This window comes from Amblyomma americanum, chromosome 3, assembly GCF_052857255.1.
Source record: "Amblyomma americanum isolate KBUSLIRL-KWMA chromosome 3, ASM5285725v1, whole genome shotgun sequence".
Classification (NCBI taxonomy): Eukaryota; Metazoa; Arthropoda; class Arachnida; order Ixodida; family Ixodidae; genus Amblyomma; species Amblyomma americanum.
Genome location: NC_135499.1, coordinates 108,956,464 through 108,978,722, shown reverse-complemented (window position 1 = coordinate 108,978,722; position 22,259 = coordinate 108,956,464). Strand labels below are relative to the sequence as shown.

General features: G+C 45.2%; 1 protein-coding gene across 1 annotated transcript; it reads right to left on the bottom strand.

The window, feature by feature from the left end:
* Positions 1 to 13,574: 13,574 nt before the first annotated feature.
* On the bottom strand, positions 13,575 to 21,981 carry LOC144123222 (uncharacterized). The gene is made up of 5 exons (XM_077656094.1): positions 21,715 to 21,981; positions 20,874 to 20,967; positions 20,264 to 20,339; positions 18,072 to 18,201; positions 13,575 to 13,714 (listed from the first exon to the last, which is right to left on the bottom strand). The coding sequence occupies exons 1-5, from the start codon at positions 21,728 to 21,730 to the stop codon at positions 13,590 to 13,592; spliced, it is 441 nt and encodes a 146-aa protein (XP_077512220.1). The 5' UTR covers positions 21,731 to 21,981; the 3' UTR covers positions 13,575 to 13,589.
* Between the last annotated feature and the right edge of the window lie 278 nt (positions 21,982 to 22,259).

The window sequence follows — 22,259 nt, the reverse complement described above, 5'->3', positions numbered from 1 at the left end:
AGAATTTCATGAGGCACCCTATCGAAAGCTTTCTCTAGATCAATTTGGATCATTGCCACTTGTGGGCCCATTGCGTCGCAGCACTCAAGGATACTACGCGCTACACGTATATTTGACAAAATAGATCGGCCTTTAATACCGCACGTTTGATGCGGCCCCACCAGGTCAGTAATGACTGTCTGCAATCGCTTAGCCAAAATTTTCATCATTATCTTATAGTCTCCATTTGTGAGGCAAATGGGACGGTAAGAAGTTACTCTGCGCAATACAGAGTGGTCTTCTGATTTCGGTATAAGAACAGTGTGGGAGGATGTGAAGGACGGCGGCAGTACATTGAGATCGAATGCCTCATTATAGAAAGAAGCTAAAACTGGTGAAATTATTCCTTTTAGACGTTTATAAAAGGCTGAGGTAAGACCATCCGGGCCCGGAGACTTCCCCGGCTGCAATCTTTCAATAGCGTTTTTCACCTCTTCTACTGAGATAGCTGCCTCCAATAGTTCCTTCGTACTGTCGTCTAGGCTGGGCATCAACAAAAAAAAGTCCTTCTCAAAACGATCACTGTCAACTGAGCAGTTGGCAAATAACCCACTGTAGTGCTCGAAGAAAGCGCGCTCAATATCTTCTGCTGTGTCACTAACTTTTCCTCCAACTTCAATATCCACTATCTGATTGCGCCGCGCGTGTCACTTTTCTGAGCCCAACGCTTTTTGACGGAACTTCCCCCGCTATCAGCTTTTCAGCTCTCAGCTCGCACCAGAGCACCGTGGTATCTTTCGATGTCGAACTGTTTTATTTTATGCTTCAGTGCGCGAATATCGTCCATGAACATGCCGGGTCTACTACACTCTTCACTGATCAATTTTTCCAAGTTTCTGCGCATCGCTTTTTCATCTGCCCCCTTTTGTCTGCGTATAGCGCTCGCCCGCTCCAATGCTTTCATTTTAACTGTCTGCTTGAAGTTCTCCCATTTTTCTCTGCACGTCGTATTACTCATATGTTTCATTGCATCAAATTGCGTCGTCACGTCTGCCATAAAAATTTCATCATCCAATAATTTTGAATTCAATTGACATAACTGCCACTCGAAGCTTCTTTTCCTTTCTTTCGTGCTTGCTACTAAAAAACTGACTAAGCAGTGATCAGTAAATGAAACAGCGCTCACTCGGCACTCCTTGCAAAACGGTACCAAATCAAGGCTTACGTATGCTCTATCCAAACGAGCGTGGCTCGAAGCCTGAAAATGGGTGTACTGTGCATTTCTTCCACCACCAAGGCATTCAGCCACATCCGCCAAACTACTGTTCCCTATTATTTCATTTAGGGCAGTCGTGCTTGCATCCTTATACGGTCGGGCGCTAGTTTTGTCCCGGGATGAAAGAACGCAGTTGAAGTCACCAATAAGAATGACCAACCTATTACACTGGGTATACTGTTTTAGCTGTTCAAAAAACCTGCACCTTTCCCCGGCAACAGTCGGCGCATACAAACAGATTACACGCCACTCCAAGGACGACAACAAGAAATCACATACAATAAACCGTCCTGACGTGCATGACGTAACGGCTTCTATTTTAGCTCCTAGACTATGTCGGACCAACAATGCGCAGCCTGAAGAATACCCCACGGAATGGCTCACAATAGCACTGTATCGCGCTAAGAATTGCTGCACCATGCCCCCGGTTTCCACGCCGCCCTCGACTTTCGTCTCCTGCACTGCTAGAATGTCAAGGTCAAAGTCGCTTAACAGGCGGTACAGTTGGCTCTGCTTCCTCCTTGAGGCAAGCCCTCGGACATTTAATGTTGCCACGCGAATGGACTAATCCATAGTCATCATAGCAACATGGGAAAGAAAACCGGGGGCATGGCGCTTACCTCACAACTGCGGTTTGATCCGGAGTGTGCTAGCACAGGGCGGTCCTCACGGCGGCATAGGCGGCGTTTCCGCCGTCGTGCGCGCCGCCGAAGTGTTCGGCAGCGTTCGAAAGGAAGGACGCCGTCCAACAGTCGTCTTGGCTGGCGGCTCGTCTGCAGCAACGACACTAAGCTCCTTCCCATTTTCGCCTGCGTCGTGAGGTCGCTTTGCAACGGCACTAATACTGTCGCTGTCCATCACGGTGACTGGTGCCGGCTCGGTGGATGGTATCTCGCCTCCTCCGGGAGAGGGGTGGCCCGTAGTGCTTGCCTTATCCTTCTCGTTCCCGCCTTCTGCGTCGTTATTTCGCCGCTTGTCTGCGGGTTTATCTCCGCCGTCAATTAGTGCGTCCCCTTGAATGTTCGACGATGCACCTTGCGTAACCAAGTTACGGCTCGTCCTTGCTGTTTCCTCTGAGTCTTCCTCGTCCATCAGGTGTTCCGATATGTCGTTTGCCTGCACTGGTCCGGCTACGCTGGCGTACGTCTTTGCGCAGTCAGCATCGACGTGGCCGAAACGACGACAACGACTACAGCGCGGCACTTTGCAGTCGCGACGTATGTGCCCGGTGCTCATGCAGCGCAGACACAGAGGAGCGCGGCCCGGCACAACAAGAGTTAGCTCTCCGGCTATCTTGAGCTGATGCGGAATATCGTCTATTTTGACGTCGGCATGCAATTTTAGTCCAACTGTACGAGTCGTCGACCCTTTTTCAGCGACACCAAGCGCCCGCCACTTCTCCCGGGTCACTTCCAACACCTTCCCGTAGGGCGACAGTGCCACGCGAACGTCTTCGTCGGTAACGCTATGCAGCAACCAGTGCAGCTTTACGCGAACCTCTCGGTTATTCGGATCAATGAGCAAACACGGGCGATCCTTTACCTTCACGTCGACGGCCAAAAGCAACTTCTGAGCAGCATCAGCACTTGTCATTGTCACAGCCCACACGTGGTTCATTTGATACGCCCCCAACGCCACAACGTCGGGGAGCGCACCAGAGTTGGCCACAGTGTCCCGGTAGTCTTCAACACGATAGGGCCGGGCTCTTGGATAGCCGTGCATAAAAACGGTGTTGGCGACGATGCGTCCGGATGGCAGATTGGGCAGAATAACCTGGTAATCATCGGCAGTAGCCGCAAAAATCCTGTTACCGCGGCCCGACTGGGCCGCTGAAACCGCTCCGACGTAGCTCATGATAACGCGTCCGTCACGCTCGGTGCCCGGAAGTCGAATGACTGCGCCACTCTGCTGCTCATCGTCTTAGGCGACTTCAATTGTGTCCTAAATGCGCGCGATAAGTCAAGCATCCGGGGGTTTCGGGACAGGAGCACTGAAATGTTGATCAGAATTATTGATAACGGAAACCTCGAGGATGTGGCCGAATGTCTTGAGGATGCGCGGGCAGTGAAGTTCACCCATTTTCAGGGCTCAAGCCATGCACGGCTGGACTGCAATTATACATCAGTTGACCTTGCCCCTGTATGCAGCCAGTACAAAGTTGTGGGAGCGTCCTTCTCAGACCACTGTTTAGTTGAGTGCTGCCTGGGAAGTGTCAAGCGAAGCAACGCATTTTCATGGAAAATGTGGAAGCTAAACACCACGCTTCTTCGCGACGATGTATACTTCCGAGATGTAAAGGATGAGATAGGAAAAATAAACCCGTGCAAGAGCCTGAAGATTTGGCAACAGTGGGAGCTAAGCAAAGAGTCTTTAAAAATCAAAGCAATAGAGAGGGCCACTTGTATCCGGTATAAGGAAAAACAAGACGAAGCTGAGTTAAGGGCACTGCTGCAAACGTTGCTGAAGCAGGAATGCAAGGCGCCTGGGAAATGGATTGAAGATGTCAGGAAAACCAAGCAAAAGATAGAACTCATGGAAGAACGGCGTTATCGCGGAGCACTGGTGAGGGCGAGGGTGGAACACACACGCGTTGGCGAAGCGCCATCAAAACGTGCTCTCGGTTTAGAAAAAGCCCACGCTGAAAGGAATCACATCGATAAAATAGAATGGGGCGGTATCTTATCGGCAGACCCTGACCACATCGAAGCAGCCTTTACACAATTCTACCAGAGGATTTTTTCGTGGCATCCGGCAGACGCAGTTGCAATTAAGCATCAGTTTCTTGGTGCAATGCCACGGCTGGACGAAGAAAGGAAAAAGAAAATGGAACTAGAAATAACTAAAAACGAAGTAGGGCATGCGATAGACGAATTAAACCTCGGAAAATCACCAGGACAAGATGGATTCAGTGCGGCATTTTATAAAGAATTTAAGCATGAAATTTCCCCGGTGCTGTGTACAATGTTTAATGAAGCCTATAGAATAAACTTTTTGCCTCCGTCTTTTGGGACGTCCCATACAGTACTCATACCGAAAACTGATGATATAGAGAAATTGCAATCTGTTACCGCATATCTACCAATAGCACTCACTAATGTCGACTAAAAAATCTTTATGAAGGTATTGGCGCGAAGACTGCTAACAGTGATATCGGATATTGTTGGACCTCACCAGACATGCGGAATAAAAGGGCGATCGATTTTTTCGAACATTCACAAAGCGCGCAGTGTACTTGAAAGCTGCGATGATATTAATGGGCGAGTGGCCATGCTTCAGATTGATCTCGAAAAAGCTTTTGATTGTGTTCCTCATGAAATCTTGTCCGTTTTAGACCATGTGAATGTCGGTTCAGTTATTCGCGATGGTGTAGCCCTGCGTATCGAAACTGCACGAAAAGAGTGATTGTTAACAAGTGTCTGGGGGCCCCCATTAGCGTGCAGCGTTCGGTGCATCAGGGCTGCCCCCTCAGCCCTCTCTTATTTTGTATTTACATCGAAACGCTGTGTATGAAAATAATAGAAAACAATAGTATTAATGGCTTTAGGTTACAAGCTGCTGAAGTTAAGCTGCTGGCGTATGATGACGACGTTGCTGTATTCACGGTTTCACGGTTGATCAGGGCAGCATAAGCGAAGCTGTCGGGTGTGTACGCAAGTTCAGCGATGTCACCGGTAGCGGGGTTAATTGGTCCAAATCCCTCGGACTCTGGCATGGATGGTGGCCATCCCACCCGGACCATTTCGCCAACGTACCGTGGGCGACGACCCCGGGCAAGTATTTGGGCGTTCCGCTCGATGCTTATCGCGAAAGCGAGCAGTATTGGAAACAGCAAACGAAAGAAGCACGTGACAGAGCTAAAAAACGGAAAGGCACCAATATCTCAATTTTCGCCAGAGCTACAGTCTGCAATCTTTTTTTTATTAGCAAGCTCTGGTATGTCATGCAGGTTTTGCATTGCTCTCGGGTGAACATTCAAAAGCTACACCGGATTTTTGCCGTCTTTATATGGGCTTCCGAATGGGAACGTTGCAACCGAACGAACCTGTTTCGGTGGGTAAAAGACGGGGGTCTTGGGCTAGGGCACCTCTTTTTAAGGCAGCTGGTGAACCGTTTTTTGTTTTTTCGCGACGTCTCAGACCCGTTCTTGCGCACCGTGTGCCAGGTGAGGCTGCGGCGATTGCTGCCCGAGTTTGTTGTTACCACAGAAGAGCTCTCGGGTGGAATTTTTGGTTACTACAAAGAGATTGTAGCAAGTGTTAGGTTTCTTTCAACGCGTTTTTCTAGCGATTATTTGTATAAAACTAAAAGAAAGAAGTTGTACCATGATCTTTGTGATATTGTTTTCCCAGAGCCTATGTACAGGGCCTTGTACAGTGGAGGTCTGGGAGCTGATGTTTTAAAAAGGGTAAAGAAAATGCAGGTGCCACCAGTAGTAAAGACCTTCTTTTTTAAATTACACATCGGGACACTCCCAGTTAAAAAGTTTTTGGAAGGAAAGGATTTCTTTTTACCGTGGGGATCGAACTGCTTAATTTGTAAACAGCCCGAAACAATAGACCATGTTTTTTTGCATTGCTGGGAAGGGGTTTATTTTTGGGATGTGTTACAAAGGACAATAAAGAAAGAGCTACCACTTGACGCGCAGGGAATTCGTTATTTAAGCACAGACAATGAGGATGGGGTACCATTTGATCTCATAATGCTCTTGGGCCTCCACTGTATATGGCGCTCCAGAATGGCAGGCTATTATTGTGACAAAGACGCACGACCTGCCCGAATTTATTTTCGGGAAAGAATGGACTGCTTTCTGGCCATCCAGAAAGCAGCGGCGGAGCCTCCCGAGTGGCTCTCGAGGCTAGAGCCGCTCTGTATGCTTCGTGAATTTTAGAATGACGAAGCCAGACTCATGCTGGCTGACCACGACAGTGTCTTATGTACATAGTGTTTTGTGTGTTTTTTGTTGAATTTTTTTTGGTTAAATGTTATGAGCCAAAGCCAGGCAATAAAGAAAAAAAAGAGTGGCGCAGTGGAAGCGTGCTGGGCCCATAACCCAGAGGTCCGTGGATCGAAACCACGCTCTGCTATAGTTTTTTTCTCAACAGGAAGATTCAATCTTTACCACATTTTTTTTTGCACCACAGCACAGTAGCCTTGTGCCGCTTTTCAAATGCATCCTGCGGTGTGTCGAAAATGACACATTATGAGTTGCAAGTGGGCGCTTTACAGGGTGTTTCACCTAAAACTTCAGAATTTTTAAAGATAGGCTTTCTGAGTTAGACGAGCCCTTTTTCCACATAGCATTCTCAGGAGTGGAGTACAGGAGAATATAGCTAAAATGTGCTATCTAGCAGGCTGGTGAACTAATATTGAATAGTTAACTTTTTAACTATTACTGTTAGGCTCCTTAATTACTGAGAGGTATATAGCTCACCGTAAGTAATATCCATATCAGTTTTTAAAATTCCGAAAACGTGGTTACCCTCTGGGCTGTGAACCAACGAATTTCGGCTATATGGCGCCAAATCATGCGCTTTCAAGGAACCTGCAGGGAAAGCAACCTCTGCAGTGCACGGATGTTGTCGGAATATCCAAAATTCGTTGGACCATAGCGCCGAGGGTAATCGCGTTTTTGAAATTATAAAAACTGATATGGATATTACTTACGATGGGCTACACGCCACTCAATACATAAAGAGCCTTCCAGAGTTAGTGAAAAAGTTAGCAATTCGATATTAGTTAACCAGCCTGCCAGTTAGCATGTCCTAGCTGTTTCGAACACATTTGTTCGAAAGTATCCTCGGCTCTTGTACGTGCTCACTTTAGGCATATTTTTCCAGTAAGGGCAAAGGTGCTGTTTTACAACGCATTTGTACTGTCTGATATCCAATACTGAGGCGGGAGGGAACTGGGGTATCTGTTACAGCCAGCGTCGGCGCTTGGGCGGAAGAGGTTGTTGCGACGCGCGTCTGTTGTTTCAATCTTTCCTCTCACATCTTTCAACCCTCCTCTGCCTACACGTGCCAGCGACTGTGGCTCAGCTCATGCCAGTGCACAGAGCCGCGCATATATTTTCGATATTCACCTTCTGCCGGTATAAAGAAACCAGGAACAGTGGGATGGTCAAGCTGCCTGCATGCAGCATTCTTCCCGCCGCCTTACCATCTGATATGCAAGATGCAAATGAAACATTGTTATTATCACAATCATCTGTGTGCACACAGGGTACGCCGATGAAGACGACATTGGGATGTCGCCCTGGGAAGAAGAGTAGGTCATCCCATGCTTGCCACATGCAACTGGTCATTGAAATAGTCACCGCCTGGTTATGGGCCAATCCCCCGTGTGGGTATGTGCCATTGTGGGAGGTCAACAACAACAACAAGAAGAGAAGTCACCGCTGCTTGAGGTTATCGTAAGCTCCGCTCTGCTGGGATCGATCAGCTAAGTTTCGGGTAGCTGGTTGTGGCCTTTTCTCTCTGCGTCTTTGCGCGGTAAGGCAGTTAGCCCGGGCTATGTCCACCCAGTCTCCCGGCCAGGGGAGCTCCCTCTAGTCAGCTTCTCTGTCCCCTGATCTCCTGCCGTTGGAAGCTTTTTTGCGCAGTGGTGTCGGCAGTATCCCTGTCGTGCTGGTGCCTAAGGATGGTGGTGTAATCAAGACGAACAACCCTGGTGCTGTTCGGGCTGCTCTCTAGTCGGCGACTTCTCATTATGAGTAAATCTCAGAGGTACGCCAGTTTGGACGCGGCGGGATTCTGTGCAGATCGCCAGACCTCTCCTGTGTAAGAGATTTGCTAAACTCCTCATCCTTTGCCTCGCTTCGGGTAAGTTCCTTCATCCCTTCCCATCTGGCGTGCACGAAAGGTATTGTACGAGGCGTAGACTCTTCCCTGTCTCCGGCAGAGACTCTTGAGCTTCGGTCGGCTGCATGTGTTGTTGCTGTGCACCGCTGTAGCGGTATGTAAACAACTTGCGGATGCCCACTGAATCTGTGATTGCCGGCACTTCCTGCCCCTCTGAAATCAAGGCATGGCCTCTAATTTTTCGGGTAGACCGTTCATTTCGCCTAGATCGCCTGTCTAGAGGAGGGGGTTTACTAACTCAAATCTCTTCAAAATTTTGCCACAGGAATATGGTATCTTTTCAACAAATGTCTCCTGACTGTGAGATTTTGGCACTAGACTTTGTACTTCCTGGGTGCTCTCCATTATCAATAGCAAATTGTTATTTATCCAATGGTGTCCAGGATGTTAGACCTCTGGACTTGTTACTCGCTAACTGTAAAAACCCAGTTCTCGTGGCTGGGGACTTCAATTCTCACCATGTGTCGTGGGGTTTTAGGACTAATACATGCGGCAAGCGCCTTTGGGACTGGGTTTCTGATCACAACCTGATGTGCTTAAATTCAGGATCGGCCACTTATCTTCGCTCACACACTCAATCTGTTTTAGATCTCACGTTCATTAGTACTGGAATTGGCGTAACGAATTGGTCGACTGTTGATAGCGGCACCTCAAGTGACCATATACCTATTCATTTTGATATCATATTTCGTGTAACTCCGGCGTCTTCTCAGTTGCGGTCACATGTAAATTATGACAAATTTCAGACGGTGTTGCTCTCTGCCCTTGCTTCAGTGTCTAACATCGCCGAGGCCCACCAGTCAGCAAGCATATGTCTGGCTACAGAGGAAAGCCGTAAAAAGTCGGAGTTCCTGGTGAGGCCAACAAAAGGGAATTCTTCTAACTGCTGGAATGCGGACTGTACAAGAGATTTAGAGGCGGAGGAAGGTAGCATAGAAAAAGCTTCTTCATAACCAGTGCCCGAATAACTGGAGGGATTATAAATTTATTGCAGCCACCTTTAAACGCACAATTTCTCGTGAAAAGTGAAAATATAACTCATAACACTTCGATTATCTGTCAAAGGCGGGCAACCGACGTGCACTATTCGGTTTTCTACGGTCTAGGAAACAGCTCATGTCCTCTCAAAATTTTCAGTCATTAGTTATGTCACCTACCTGAAGAAGCTATCCAGGCGGTTGAATTAATTGCCACAGGCCTGCAAAAGCGGTTCTCGTCTTTACTACCTTTGCGCCCAATGTTTGCACCAGTGCCAAATGATAATGCTTCACAAGTAAATCTATCAGAGCTTTCATAAGTTGTCCAGAGATTGCCAGCTGCTGCTCCTGGTCCGGATGGTGTTACTGCAAAGATGCTCAAGATTCTATTTGAAGAGTCTCCCAACTCCTTATTGCACCTAATAAACTACTCTCTCAAATACGCTTGGATACCTTCTGTGTGGAAGCTGTCCAAGGTGATCCCTTTACTTAAAAATCAGGGTGGAGGCTATGAATTGGATAACATTAGGCCACTTTCTTTAACATAAAACGTGGTAAAGTTGATAGAACAGGTGTTACTAATTCGGGTGTGAGCCATTGTGGACCGCAAAACTATACTCAGCCCGTGCCAACTCGGTTTCCGGCCACGGTGTTCGATATGGAATGTACATGCCGATCTTGAGAGCAGAATTCTCCTTGCTCGTCGTCAACGCCTGGTCGCAGCTTTGGTTACGTTAGACGTCGCCAAAGCTTACGACCGTGTAGAACACTCCATCCTGATACATAGGCTACAGTCTCTTCAATTTCCAGTTTATATAGTTGCATGGATATCTGCATTTCTTTATAACTGAGAATTCTTTTATTTATTTTTTTATTTATTTATTTATTTCCTCAAAGGTCTCGGTTGAGACATTACATGAGGGAGTGGACGGTATCTGGCAAACAATGGTAAAAAATGTTAAGATGAAAGGTTGGCGACGCTCCGCTTGAATTCTAGTGGGTTGATGATAATGGCAACTTCGGTGGGCAGGTCATTCCAGTCTCGTGCAGTACGCTGAAAAAATGACTGCTGAAATGTCACAGTATGGGCTTGTAGGGGATACACTGCGTTACTGTGGCTGAACCGGGCGATGCGGTGGGCTGTTTTTATGTAGGGGTTATCAAGAGGCAAAGAATGGAAAAATTTATGAAAAAGGTTAAGACGTGCTATCTTACGGCGCGAGGCTAGGGGGGGGGGGGGGGCAAGTTGATTCGAGCTTTTAGTGCTGAGATGCTTGAGTGGTAGGAATAATTTGATAGAATGAATCGTGTTGCGCGGTTCTGAACCAATTCGAGGGCGTTAGTAAGATTAACGTGGTGCGGATCAAAAATAGCGTTAGCATAATCAAGCTTGGGATGCACAAAGGTTTGAAAAGCAAGCTGTTTAATAGGGGGAGGAGCGAGTGAAAGGTTACGGCGTAAATAACCTAGAGCACAATTAGCAAAATTTATTATGTGATTAATATGACAGGTCCAAGTTAGGTCACGCGAGATATGCACACCAAGATATTTGAATGATTCGGATGTTCCAATCTGCAGGTTATTAATATTATAATTAGGCGCTACGTAATTACGACGACGGTGAATGGACATTAACACGGTTTTAGAAATATTTAATGACATGAGCCATGTTTTACACCAGTCCTGTATGCGAATAAGGTCAGTTTGTAATGCGAGATGGGCGGTGGAGTTAGTAAGGCTTCGGTAAAGGACACAGTCATCGGAAAAGAGTCGGATATGAGAAGAAATGTTACACGGTAGGTCATTAATATATATCAAGAAAAGGAGGGGCCCGAGTACCGTTCCTTGAGGTACCCCTGAGAGCACAGGTGTTAAGGATGAAGAGTGTGAATTGGCATATACGAACTGCTGACGGTTAGATAAAAACCCTCGAATCCAGTTCAGAACACATGGATGAATATTAAGGCCCGATAACTTTAGTAAGAGACGACCATGGGGAACCTTATCGAACGCCTTTTCGAAGTCTAAAAACACTGCTGCAGTCGGGATATTATGATCAAAGTTTAAATGTAAGTCGTGCAGGAAGAGTGCCAGTTGGGTGTCACAGGAATGATTCTTGCGAAAACCATGCTGGCTTGAGTGAAAAAAAAACGGACGATAGGAAGGTAGCAATATGCGAGTATAAAGCATGCTCCATTATTTTACAAGAAACGCTTGTTATGGAAATCGGGCGGTAGTTACTCGGCGATGATCGGCTTCCTTTCTTGAAGACTGGGATGACCTTGCCCACCTGCCAGTCACGTGGAATCGAACCGGTGTTCAGGGATTCCAGGAATATGAGCGATAAGAACAGGCTACACGTATGTTTAGTATTTTTTAGCACTTTGGCGTTGATACCGTCCACTCCAGTAGATGACGAGTTCTTCAGTGACTCAATTACCTTGACTATGCCGACGGGATGAAATGTGATATTTTGCAAGAGCGGGTGCGTAAAATATGGTGGATCTGGAAGATTGTCAAGGGGTTCATTAGTAAAGACCGAACTGAATACTGTGTTAAGAACATCTGCAACCTCAGTGTCGGTAATAGGAGATCCAGAGCTACTGTTAAGTGAAATCTCATTACATTGATTAGGGCTAATGGTTTTCCAAAATCGTTTTGGGTTAGTCTGCAGCATAGATGGTAAAGTAGTAGAAAAAAAACTTCCGTTTAGTCTGAGCGGTTAACTTGTCGTATTCTTTTGCGACAGCATGATACTTCTGCCATGTGGAAGAAGAGTTAGACAGCTTGGCCGACCGGAACAGGCGTTTTTTCTTACTATTGAGTCGTTTGAGTGATACATTAAACCATGGTGATGTTATTCTTTCTGATATAGTAATGGTTGGAATGTAAAGACTTATAAGCCGATGCATCTCTGTTTTGAAAAGTAACCAGTTTGACTCGAGAGAATGTAGTGGAAAGTTAGCAGCGAAGGTGTCGAAGTAATCTGATAATTCACGGTTCATGCTGGCATAGTCTCCTTTATCATAAAGCGTAAGTGTTTTTTTTATTTTTTGTTTCTTTAGTACGTTGCAATAAAAAGAAGTATGTATCGTCAAATGATCGCTGAGACTGTGCAACATGGTGATAGGAGTAAAATTATCAGGATGCGTTGTTAATACGAGATCTAGAACGTTGGACGAGTGGTCAGTAACGCGTGTGGGATCAGTGACGAGTTAAGCCAAAAGTCATACACGTGTTTAAGAAATCGCTAGCCGGGCTGCTTGTCCATAATGGTGTTCGTTCAGAGAGGTACAGACAAACGCGAGGTGTACCGCAAGGAGCTGTTCGTTCTCCTGTGCTCTTTAATATTCTGTTGAGCTCAATTCCTCTCCACCGCCATGTACGCACTTACGTCTATGCGGACGACATTGCGTTTTTTGCTGCTGCGCCGGATATACATTCCCTGTATGGTCTGTTGCAGTCATATTTGAATACACTTGAGCACTGGTTGAGCGCACTACACCTGAAGGTAAATGTTGGCAAGCGCGTCACCCTTGTTTTCCCTCTATACACTCCTGTAGTGGTCTCTCTCACTTGCCAGTTAAAAATAATACCGCAGGTAACAAGGTACTAAAGCGTGTTAAGGCAATGTTAGTCCCGTCTGGTGTTAACTTTCTTTTTTAAATTACACACTGGAACTCTGACTGTCAAACCGTAGATGGCTGAAAAAGGTTTTTTCGTTCCCTGGGGCACTCACTGCACAATATGCAGAAAGGAGGAGACAATTGAGCATGTGTTCCTTGAATGCTGGGATGTTGTGTTCCTTTGGGATGTGCTTCAGCGCACATTCAAAAAAGAATTTCCGCTTGATGGGTACGGAATTCGCTACTTGCCAATTGAAACTGATGACGGTACCCCATTTGATTTGATCATGCTAATTGCCCTACACAGTATTTGGAAATGCAGAATGGCAGTAAGGCACGCCGATCTCTATGCAAGACCGGCACGTCAATATTTCAAACAAAGCATAGGAAACTTCCCAGTCAAAACGCACTACAGGATTCTAAGACAGAAAATTTCTGTAGTCTGTATTCTTGTCGTATTTTGGGCATGTCTTGTGTAGTCTGTCTTGTCTTCTGTAGTCTGTCTTGTCTTTTGTAATCCTGTCTTCTGTAGTCTGTCTTGTATTTTATAGTCTGTCTTTTGTAGTTTGTCCTCTCTTTGTAGTCTGTCTTGACTTCTGTAGTCTGTCTTGTCTTCTGTAGTCTGTCTTGTCTTCTGTGGTCTGTCTTGTCTTCTGTAGTTTGCCTTGTCTTCTGTAGTGTGTCTTGTGTAGTGCTCGTACACTGTGTAACAGTCGTTACTGTCACCTGTCAATTAACACAGGATTTGTGTTCTGGAGTAGGCTAGGAACAAAAATGCACAGCTTGTTAATGGTCGCCTGTCAAATAACACAAGCTTTGTGCATTCCAGAGTAATTCGTGCACAAAACCACTAGAATTGAAATGAAAATGATCAATATTTATTTACTGTTTCGTGCTTTTTTTTCGAGCTTGCTGATGCATGCTGTCCAGCGTTGTCCTGGCCGCAGGTTCCTAGATACATCGCCCATGAGCCAAAAAAAATGGTTTTTGTCTTGGCTGAAAAAAACAAAAAATAGAGATCACCGCTTCTACCTGCAGAAAAAAAAATGTGAAAGCGTTGATACTTCCTCGACACTGGTCGCCTTTCAAATTTGGCGCCATGGTTGTTTTTTCGTTGACTTGATTAGTTATCAATTAACTCTTATTTTACCCTCATTTCATCCCAGCAACGATTTCGAGTTTTCAAATTTCCCTCCACGGATCGTTCCTGCCCACTCACTGAATACCCGCCCAGTCTAATCACGCGTTCATTGCCTTTCGCTTCTCAATAATTACCTAATTGCCTCTAATATATCATTCTTTTTCCTATCTCCTGGTTAAGTATAGGACACTTATCACTGGTCACGTGATTGTTCATTTCAAGTTTTCAAACTTGGCGCCAAGCTTTGGCTTTGTCCATACTTCCAGTTTTTCAAACTTGGCACTACGCTGCAGCTCCACCTACTTTCAGCGTTTTCAAATTTCGCGGCACTTTTTCTCTGGCCCAGCCACTTTTTGGACATTTTTGGCTGTAAATAATTATCCGATTATAAAATTTTCTTTTCGAGCAGCATCCTCAAATCATCCTCTGCCAATTACACAACCATTCATATGAAGCTATCTCTTCTGAGTTGCCCACAACTGCTGCGGACACGATCCCCGGCAACATAGCCTAGTAAACTCACTTTATTCAAAATGTTGTAAGACTCAACAAGGCTTATGACTGGCCGAGTTGGTACTGACTCACCTTAAAACCAGCCAGAACACACAAGAAGACATGAGCTCAAGAGGCGGGACTAACAAAAATTTAATTGAAGATTTTGATTATTTGATTTGTGAGGGTTTAACGTCCCAAAGCGACTCGGGCTATGAGGGACGCCGTAGTGGAGGGCTCCAGAAATTTCGACCACCTGGGGTTCATTAGCGTGCACTGACAATGCACAGTACACGGGCCTCTAAAATTTTGCCTCCATTGAAATTTGACTGGTGCGGCCAGGATCGAACCTGCGTCTTTTGGGACAGCAGCCGAGCGCCATAACCACTGAGCCACTGCGGCGGCATCATTGAAGGAAAGCCGCAAAAGGAGACCCGCGAAGAGATACAAGCGCACAATAACCCAAAGCAGTGAAAGGGCGAAGTGCAATCAAAGGTCACTGGCATACTAAAGAATCATCTAAAAAAGCGAATTCCTTACGGTGAAGGTTTTCCGATGGTTTAGCCACACGTGTCCTTAGCCTTACCGATGTAGTAAGCCTCAACTATCTACCGACAGATTTATCCCTTCCATAAACCACTGATGTGTCGTGGAAATTAGGCGTGCAAAGAGACATGTCATCCTCAGATTTGCATTCACAAGATTGAGCATACAGTGCCAGATTAGAATTTGCCTTCCCCCTATAGAGTAAAGTGCTCAGTCAAGTGCAAATTCAAATATCTGCCTGTCTGCCCATATTAGTTGCAGCCATAAGGCAGTGGAACGCAATAAACTCCATTACTTTTGCAAGTGGTCAACCTTTTTTTGTGACACTGTCCATTGTGGACAAGTACCCGTTTTATCAAGCCTTTTTAATGGCGGCGCAAAGGCCTCCTGTCTTGAACTTCGCTGTTAAGACAACAGCAGCATTACGCTTTCCCGCGACTTTCTTGAGACTGTGAAATACTGTGGAGGTAAGGTGTATCAGCATCATCTGAGTATGTGCTCCTTACCGTCGAGCGAGTGAAAGCATACTATGACAGGTTGTTGAGATGGGCAAGCGGGAACCCAGCTGCTTGGAAACCTGCTACAAGAATGCGTCCTCAGCAGTGATGGCATGACGTATCTAAAGCTGATGTCATGAACACGATTGCACACCCATCAAGTATTTCCATCTTTACTGACCTTAACCAGCGACAAATACACCTCTTCACCATCCTTCCCCAACAACGAGTGGTCCGACTCGTAGCTAAAAAGAGCCTTCCCCGATCTTTAGCTGTAGCCCCGACAAACATATTCGTCCACAAAGCGCAAGTCTGCATCAGAAACTGCTAACGGTTCTGCTTAGACAATTCTGATGTAAAAGACAGGCCTTGACCGCATGCCTTAAAGACTCATAAAACATATTGTGCCAACTTATCTGAGCCTTCTATGTCCAGAAAAATTAGTCATGAACATAACGATATGCTACTATGCCAAGGTCTTCCAAACAGGGCACTAATGCCTTATTGACTTTAGACAAAAAAATGTTGCTGAGCAAAGGTACGACCTGCGTGTAAATACCGCCCTGCCAACTGACAAATGCAGATTTGCAGTAAAAGGACAACAGCCCCAAGAAGCCAGCAACAGAAATCACGCAATCATCTGTAAAAGCATGTTCATTGTTCACCCTGATGCAGTTTGCACATACCAGAGGTCTATCATGTGACAATGAATAGTGCAGGCCCTCCATGTCGATGCTCACTGCAGAGCACCTGCCCAGATTGCTGTCCACAAAAAACTATAACTCCACAGAACTCCACTTTTGTGAGTTGGCAAGGCGGTATTTACATCATAAATCAGGCATATGCAGAGGGTCCCAGGTTGCACTGTTCCTCCGCGACATTCTTCTGTCCAGAGTCGATACCGCATCAAAGCCCTGTTTGGAAGGCCTCGGCATAGTAGCATTTCGTTATGTTGATAGCTACCTATTTTTGCACAAGGAGGGCTCAGATAAGTTGGCACAAGACGTTTTAGAAATCTTTAGGCATGTGGTCAAAGCCTATCTTTTAGGTCTGAATTTCACTAAGCATAACCGTTTGTAGCTTCTTGACTTAGACCTGCGCTTTGCGGACGACCACATATGTTGGCGCCAAAGCCCATGATCAGGAAGCCTCTTAGCTACGAGTTGAACCACTCGAGGCTGGTGAAGGACAGGTTGGCAATCACATGCATCACGACTGCTTTATGGAAGTCATGCCATCACAGTGTTTAGAATGCATTCTCGGAGCAGGTTTCCAAGCCAATGGCACCTGGGTTCCCACTTGCCCATCTTGCGCACCTGTCAGAGTGTGCTTTTACTCTCTCGAGGGAACGGAACACCGTTCACATGATGCTGACGTAGCTGAGCAGCACAAAAAGACGGGCTCTATACCTTACCTCCACGCCATTTCGCACCATCCCAAGAAAGTTGCACCAAAGTATGATGTTGCTGTTGTCTTGACCGCTAAAAGTAAGGTAGGAGCCCTTTGCTTCTTCGTTCAAACTAGGCTTGATACAACTACGGGTAATCGTCCACTATGCACAGTGGCAGATAAAAAATGTTCACCACTTGCAAAAGTTAACCGGTTTTTTGCATTCCACTGCCTCGTAGCTGAAACTACTATGGGCAGACAAGCAGATATCTGAATTTGCGCCTGGCTGAGAGCGCTTTCACTGTATAGAGAGCAAGGCGAATTTTCACCTGACACTGCACGTTCAATTTCGTGAATGCAATCGGAGGACGACCTTTCTCTTTGCACGCCTGATTTCTGCGGCACATCAGTGGTTTAAAACAAGTGCCTGGCTAAACCGTCGGTGAACCTTCACTGTAAGGAATTAGTTTTTTAGATCGTTTACTAGTACGTCAGTGCCTTTCGGTTATTTTTTGCCCTCTCACTGCTTTGGGGTCTTGCGTGCTTGAAACTCTTTGCAGGTCTTCTTTTGCCACTTTCCTTCAATAAAATTTCAGTTGTTAGACCAGCCTCATCTTGTGCTCATCTCTTCTCCTGTTTTGTGTCTTCCGGCTGGTTTTAAGATGTAATACTGAATGCCGAAAGAAAGCCATTTTAGAGTCAAGTGCACTTATAATGGCCACAGCTATATTGAATGTTCCTTTATTACAAAAATAGTGTTTACTTCATTAATTTATGCATAAAGTATATGACACTGCATCAAAATAAAAAAACGACTAAGCCTCTAACCCTCATGGCCAAACTGCAGTTACAGCAAACAAAAGGATACCATAAACCTGCCCCACATGCAAAAGCTTGCACTACAGGCCAATGCAGAAATAAGATCAGATTACTTCCCAAACTGCATGACACTGCCATGCAAAGTAAAGCTTGTGACAGGCAATAAAGGAGCAACAAAAAAGCAAACTGTAGGTAGCAGCCAATCTCATGCAGACAAGCTACAAGGTCAGGCCAACATAGACGTAGAAGAAATTTGAAAAAAAAAGCCACAACAAGCATATAATTTTTAAGGTTTTCACAGCTTTTTAAATGGCAAATACTTTCCTGAAAAAACATAACAGAAGCGGCAACTTTTTTTTGCAATCAATTTTTTTCATGTACTTCATTATTCTTGAAGCATGGGCGGGCATAGAGTAGTCAGATTAGTGCATGCGTTCCTAAGCAATGCCATGCCAAAAACTGTACTTACAGAAAAAGCTTGCCTTACTGAGTGAATACCACTGGCCATCCACTAATTTCCCAGCCTGCTCCAGGTCCCTGGCAAAAATCACACGCAACTTGGTGGCTTGCACAGCTTCCATGCAACTCTTGGTCTTTAGCTGGAAAAAAATTGAGGGATCAGTGAGATATGAAATTTTACAAGCATTGCTTTGTTTCAATGACCGACTAATAAAAAACAGCGGTTTCTGTGAGCGCAACTATTTTTTCACACTAGCTTTCTACAGTAAACATCGTTTATCGCGACCTAATTCACACTGACTTGCTGCACGGCCCCAGCACTACTGTGTATAGCTCTATGGTTTCAAATGCTTGTTAGCTCTGAGCCCTTGGGCTTGCACTCGTTAATGCAGAAAACCTCGGAAAGGGCAACCAGAGCTTCGAGCTTTAAGCCATAGGTATTCAGAAGCTCAGTGGTTTGTGGGAGAACTTTTGGCTGGGTGACACAGTAGCAAATGCTTCTCCAGCTACTTTCACTCCATTGCAAAAAACTCGCACAGCACAGACCTGTCCACCATTTTGCATTGCAGAAACAATCACTGAAATTCAAAGCACGCATACTAAATGCACACCTACCTTCCAACACAGCTTCATAATAATGGGTATAATTATTGGAATGAAATACCAGTCAGTACATGTAGTTTTCAGGTTATCCAAAAATTATAAGCAACCGACAAACAATAAACATTAAAAGAGAAATAAAATAACCAGAATTGTTTAAAAAATCTGTCAGAAGAATTATGTGACATCCACTACACTCCAGCAGTTCTTCGCCATTGTGCACCTTCAAACCACACTTTCTTACAGGCACATTTGCACAGAAATTGGGTTGAACCTGATCTTTAAGAATCTTTTTTGGTGCAACAGTAGGAAGAAACCAGGTTTTACCCAAAAACGAAGCACCCTACACATTGCATCACAAGCCCAGATGGTGCACTTGAGTCGCCTCTTATGCTTATGCAAGAAACAGGAACAGAGATATCTTGACTAAATCAAAAAAAGAGGAAGTGCAGTGCATGTGTAATGCAGAGAAGATATAAGCAATACCACACTAAAACACTGGGAGTATTCCAAGAGTAGGTGAATGCATGAATGGGTGGCAATCAGATGGCTAAATGAGATTAGGAAATTTGAGGACAAAGGGTGGTAGCATGTGGCACCGGAGACAGTTACCTAAAATGAACTAGAGAACCATTGTTCTGCACTAATTTTAACAGCACATTCACACGACAGACAAAATCACTAACTCCAGGAACAATCTGAGCATCATGCAACTCAATGTCAATCACCATTGCAAATGGCACCAGCACCGCAGACTGCACATGAGGAAAAGTAGACATATTTTTGCTCTCAACTTTGAGCAGCAGTCAGCTGCGCTTTTAGGAGCAAAGCTCTAAAGTACGGCAACATTGGCACTCTGTTTTACTGACATGAGGGTGCTTGTGAGCGTGCAAGTCCCATGTTTGTTTTGCACCAAATGTGTTAATTGCGAGGTATGTTTAACTAAAGAGGGGCATCTAACATGGGCATCAGCTCTTCATTACTTCCCTTCTATATCAATCCCTTATATCACGGTTCAAGTGTCCACCAAAATGTGAGAGAGTTACTGTTACATTTCCTTGAATTTTCCTTCAACTAATTTTAAATTTTTCAAGTATACAGCTTTAAGAAAGTAGAGGTACAAACTGTGCAGTATAACCATATGCTATGGCAATAAACCAGCAATAAATCTGTGCTGACAGCAGCTTGCCCAGCTCATTGCAAGGATGCTAAACCATACAAGGATTGGTGTCATCGTGAAAAGTTACATTACTGACTGACAATTTGGTCTCTGTGTCAGAAATACTGGTAAACCATCATTGTAGAGCACAATGTTTTTAAAGGGATAAATGAACATATAGGTCCTTTTCGAGGACACATATGCATACCAGGCAACAGGTGTGCAATGTCAAAGCACGTTTATGTTAACAGCAGCTGCGTCAAGAGCTACATCAGCGACTATATTTTGTGTACAAGCCGACAGTTCCGGTAATTATAAGCTGAGGTACTGCTGTGAAGTGCATGTAGAGTTTCATGCGTTTCTAAACCTAGCTGCAAACCTATATTGAAAATATTTTTCTAAATAGGCAGCTAAGATATGCATCACTGAAAAAGAATAACTACCATGAACGGATCAGGAGGGATGACACAGCCGAAGGCAGGAAGCACGCATGGCCCAATAGATGCTGGCCGCTGGCAACTGCAAATAAATACATCCAGAGCAACAGCTGTCAGTGGCTGTAGCCATGTCATGAATGACAAGAGAGGAAATCGTCTACTGCTTTAAAAACTAAACTTAGACGTAATATAAGTAAATAAAAAACCAATGAGCTAGCCCAAGACAAAACAAATGAACAGATTTTATGTAATGCACCCATATACTTTCTTTGAGAAGAGTCACAACGACTGTTATAACCACACTGAAAGATGAGCTGGCTGAAATACCGCACACCAATTTGAATATAGGATGTGCAGGTTTTCATTAATTCCTATCATGGTGCCTTGCACCAATGTCCAGGTATTAAATTGAAAGTTGCAACCAGTCTGCCTTGGTTAAATGAGAAGAGAGAATGGAAAAAAGCATGCCTTCACTAGCAAGAAGCTTGATATCTCACAGCACAGCTTGGCATCATAGAAAAATTGCTAGCGCATTTAACAAATCTGCATACAATTAAATGCTGCACAAATTTGTCGACTGGCAATGCAAGTAAAGGCAAGAGAAACAAAAAAATACCGAAGAACACTCGTGAGTGCGGCGAATGGAGGTCTGTGGGTAGGATCCCGTGCCTGGGAAGAGTTCCGAGCTCGGAGAATCGCCGGCACCACAGCTGATGGCACGCAACCAAGAATAAATAACAAAGCGAAAATAAGCGACAATGGCGAACGACTTGAATGCGGGCCACAAAAGCGAGGGATATAGCAAAAAGGTAGAAATCCTAAATAATTGTGCAGTTGCATATCCGACAGCTCGCAGTGCTCAGAAGGAGAGGAAGCATCAACGTTTACAGCTCAGGAGACGCAAGATTGATCTAACTTTGACATAACACTGCCTCAAATCCTGTTCCACTGGGGAAGCACAGACAAGTTTACAAATGACAAGGCGATGAATATGAACTAGCCTTTCGCATGCGATCACTGTCTCAAAATTTAGTATGACGCATATTAAGGCACAAGCACTAATCCGATGAGTACTAACCCTGAGAAAAATAGTGCGGTGTCTAATCGCAGCTGGCCTAGCGCGAGCGCTCCGCCGCGCGGCACTTCTCGCTCATCGTCTTCTACGCAGTGCAAATCCATGCTTCTGCACCGAGTGTCGAAGCGCTAGCAAGCGAAAGCGTAACTCTGTTGTGATATCTGGTGCCATTTTTATTTACCACGGCACGCGAGTAATAAATGCACATAAAGACAATGAGAACAACTCTTGTCATGCAGGATATAGGCCCTGCTTTTTTCGCGCCGCATTATAGCTGCGGCAACCGCAGGCGGACTGCCTCCACTCACATCCCTATATAGCCGCATACAAATAGCGCGTGTGAATACAGATCATTAGCAAAGAAACGCAGAGCGGGACTCACCGGCCATGCGATTCATCCAGGCTGAGTAAAACGGCGCAGGAGTCTTCGTTCGCCTAACAGATGAAAAGACGTCGCAGCACTCTTCATGGCTTACCCGTTGAAACTCGCCAATGTTGACAGGCCGAAATCCTGGTCGTTGGCTTCCAAAACACACTCCTACTCACCTTCCTATTGAATGAGTTCTCCAAACGTGTCCGCCGTACAAGTACTCAAGCAATGCCTCAAAGAGGCAAATAATACAAAACACGACGTGTCGGTTGCGCTGCAATGGCGCCGACGGCTGTGCTTTCGTGTCGGTGAAAAATTACAACCGACAAAAAATTTTGTTTTTTAAACCATGAATACTTATATTATCTTCACAACAAAGACACTGCATTTATTTTAAATTATTTTTAGATTATTTAAGAATACTAAAGCGCTTTCAGTTACTTTTTCTGGCATGTCGTTTGTAGAAGCTGCGATCCCGTGATCCCCTGAAGTGACCCGGATGCCCTAGCAGACGACGGAGCAGACGACGGCGTTGACAGAATGCAGTTTCGTTTGAT

Bases quoted from the DNA above. Each gene is read 5' to 3' on its own strand.
- LOC144123222 (XM_077656094.1), bottom strand. The intron at 20,340-20,873 runs GTATTTTTTTGT...ATTTATTTGCAG, and splicing joins GCACTCACGAGTGTTCTTCG to TTGCCAGCGGCCAGCATCTA. The intron at 13,715-18,071 runs GTAAGTACAGTT...TGTTTTTTTCAG, and splicing joins CAGTAAGGCAAGCTTTTTCT to CCAAGACAAAAACCATTTTT.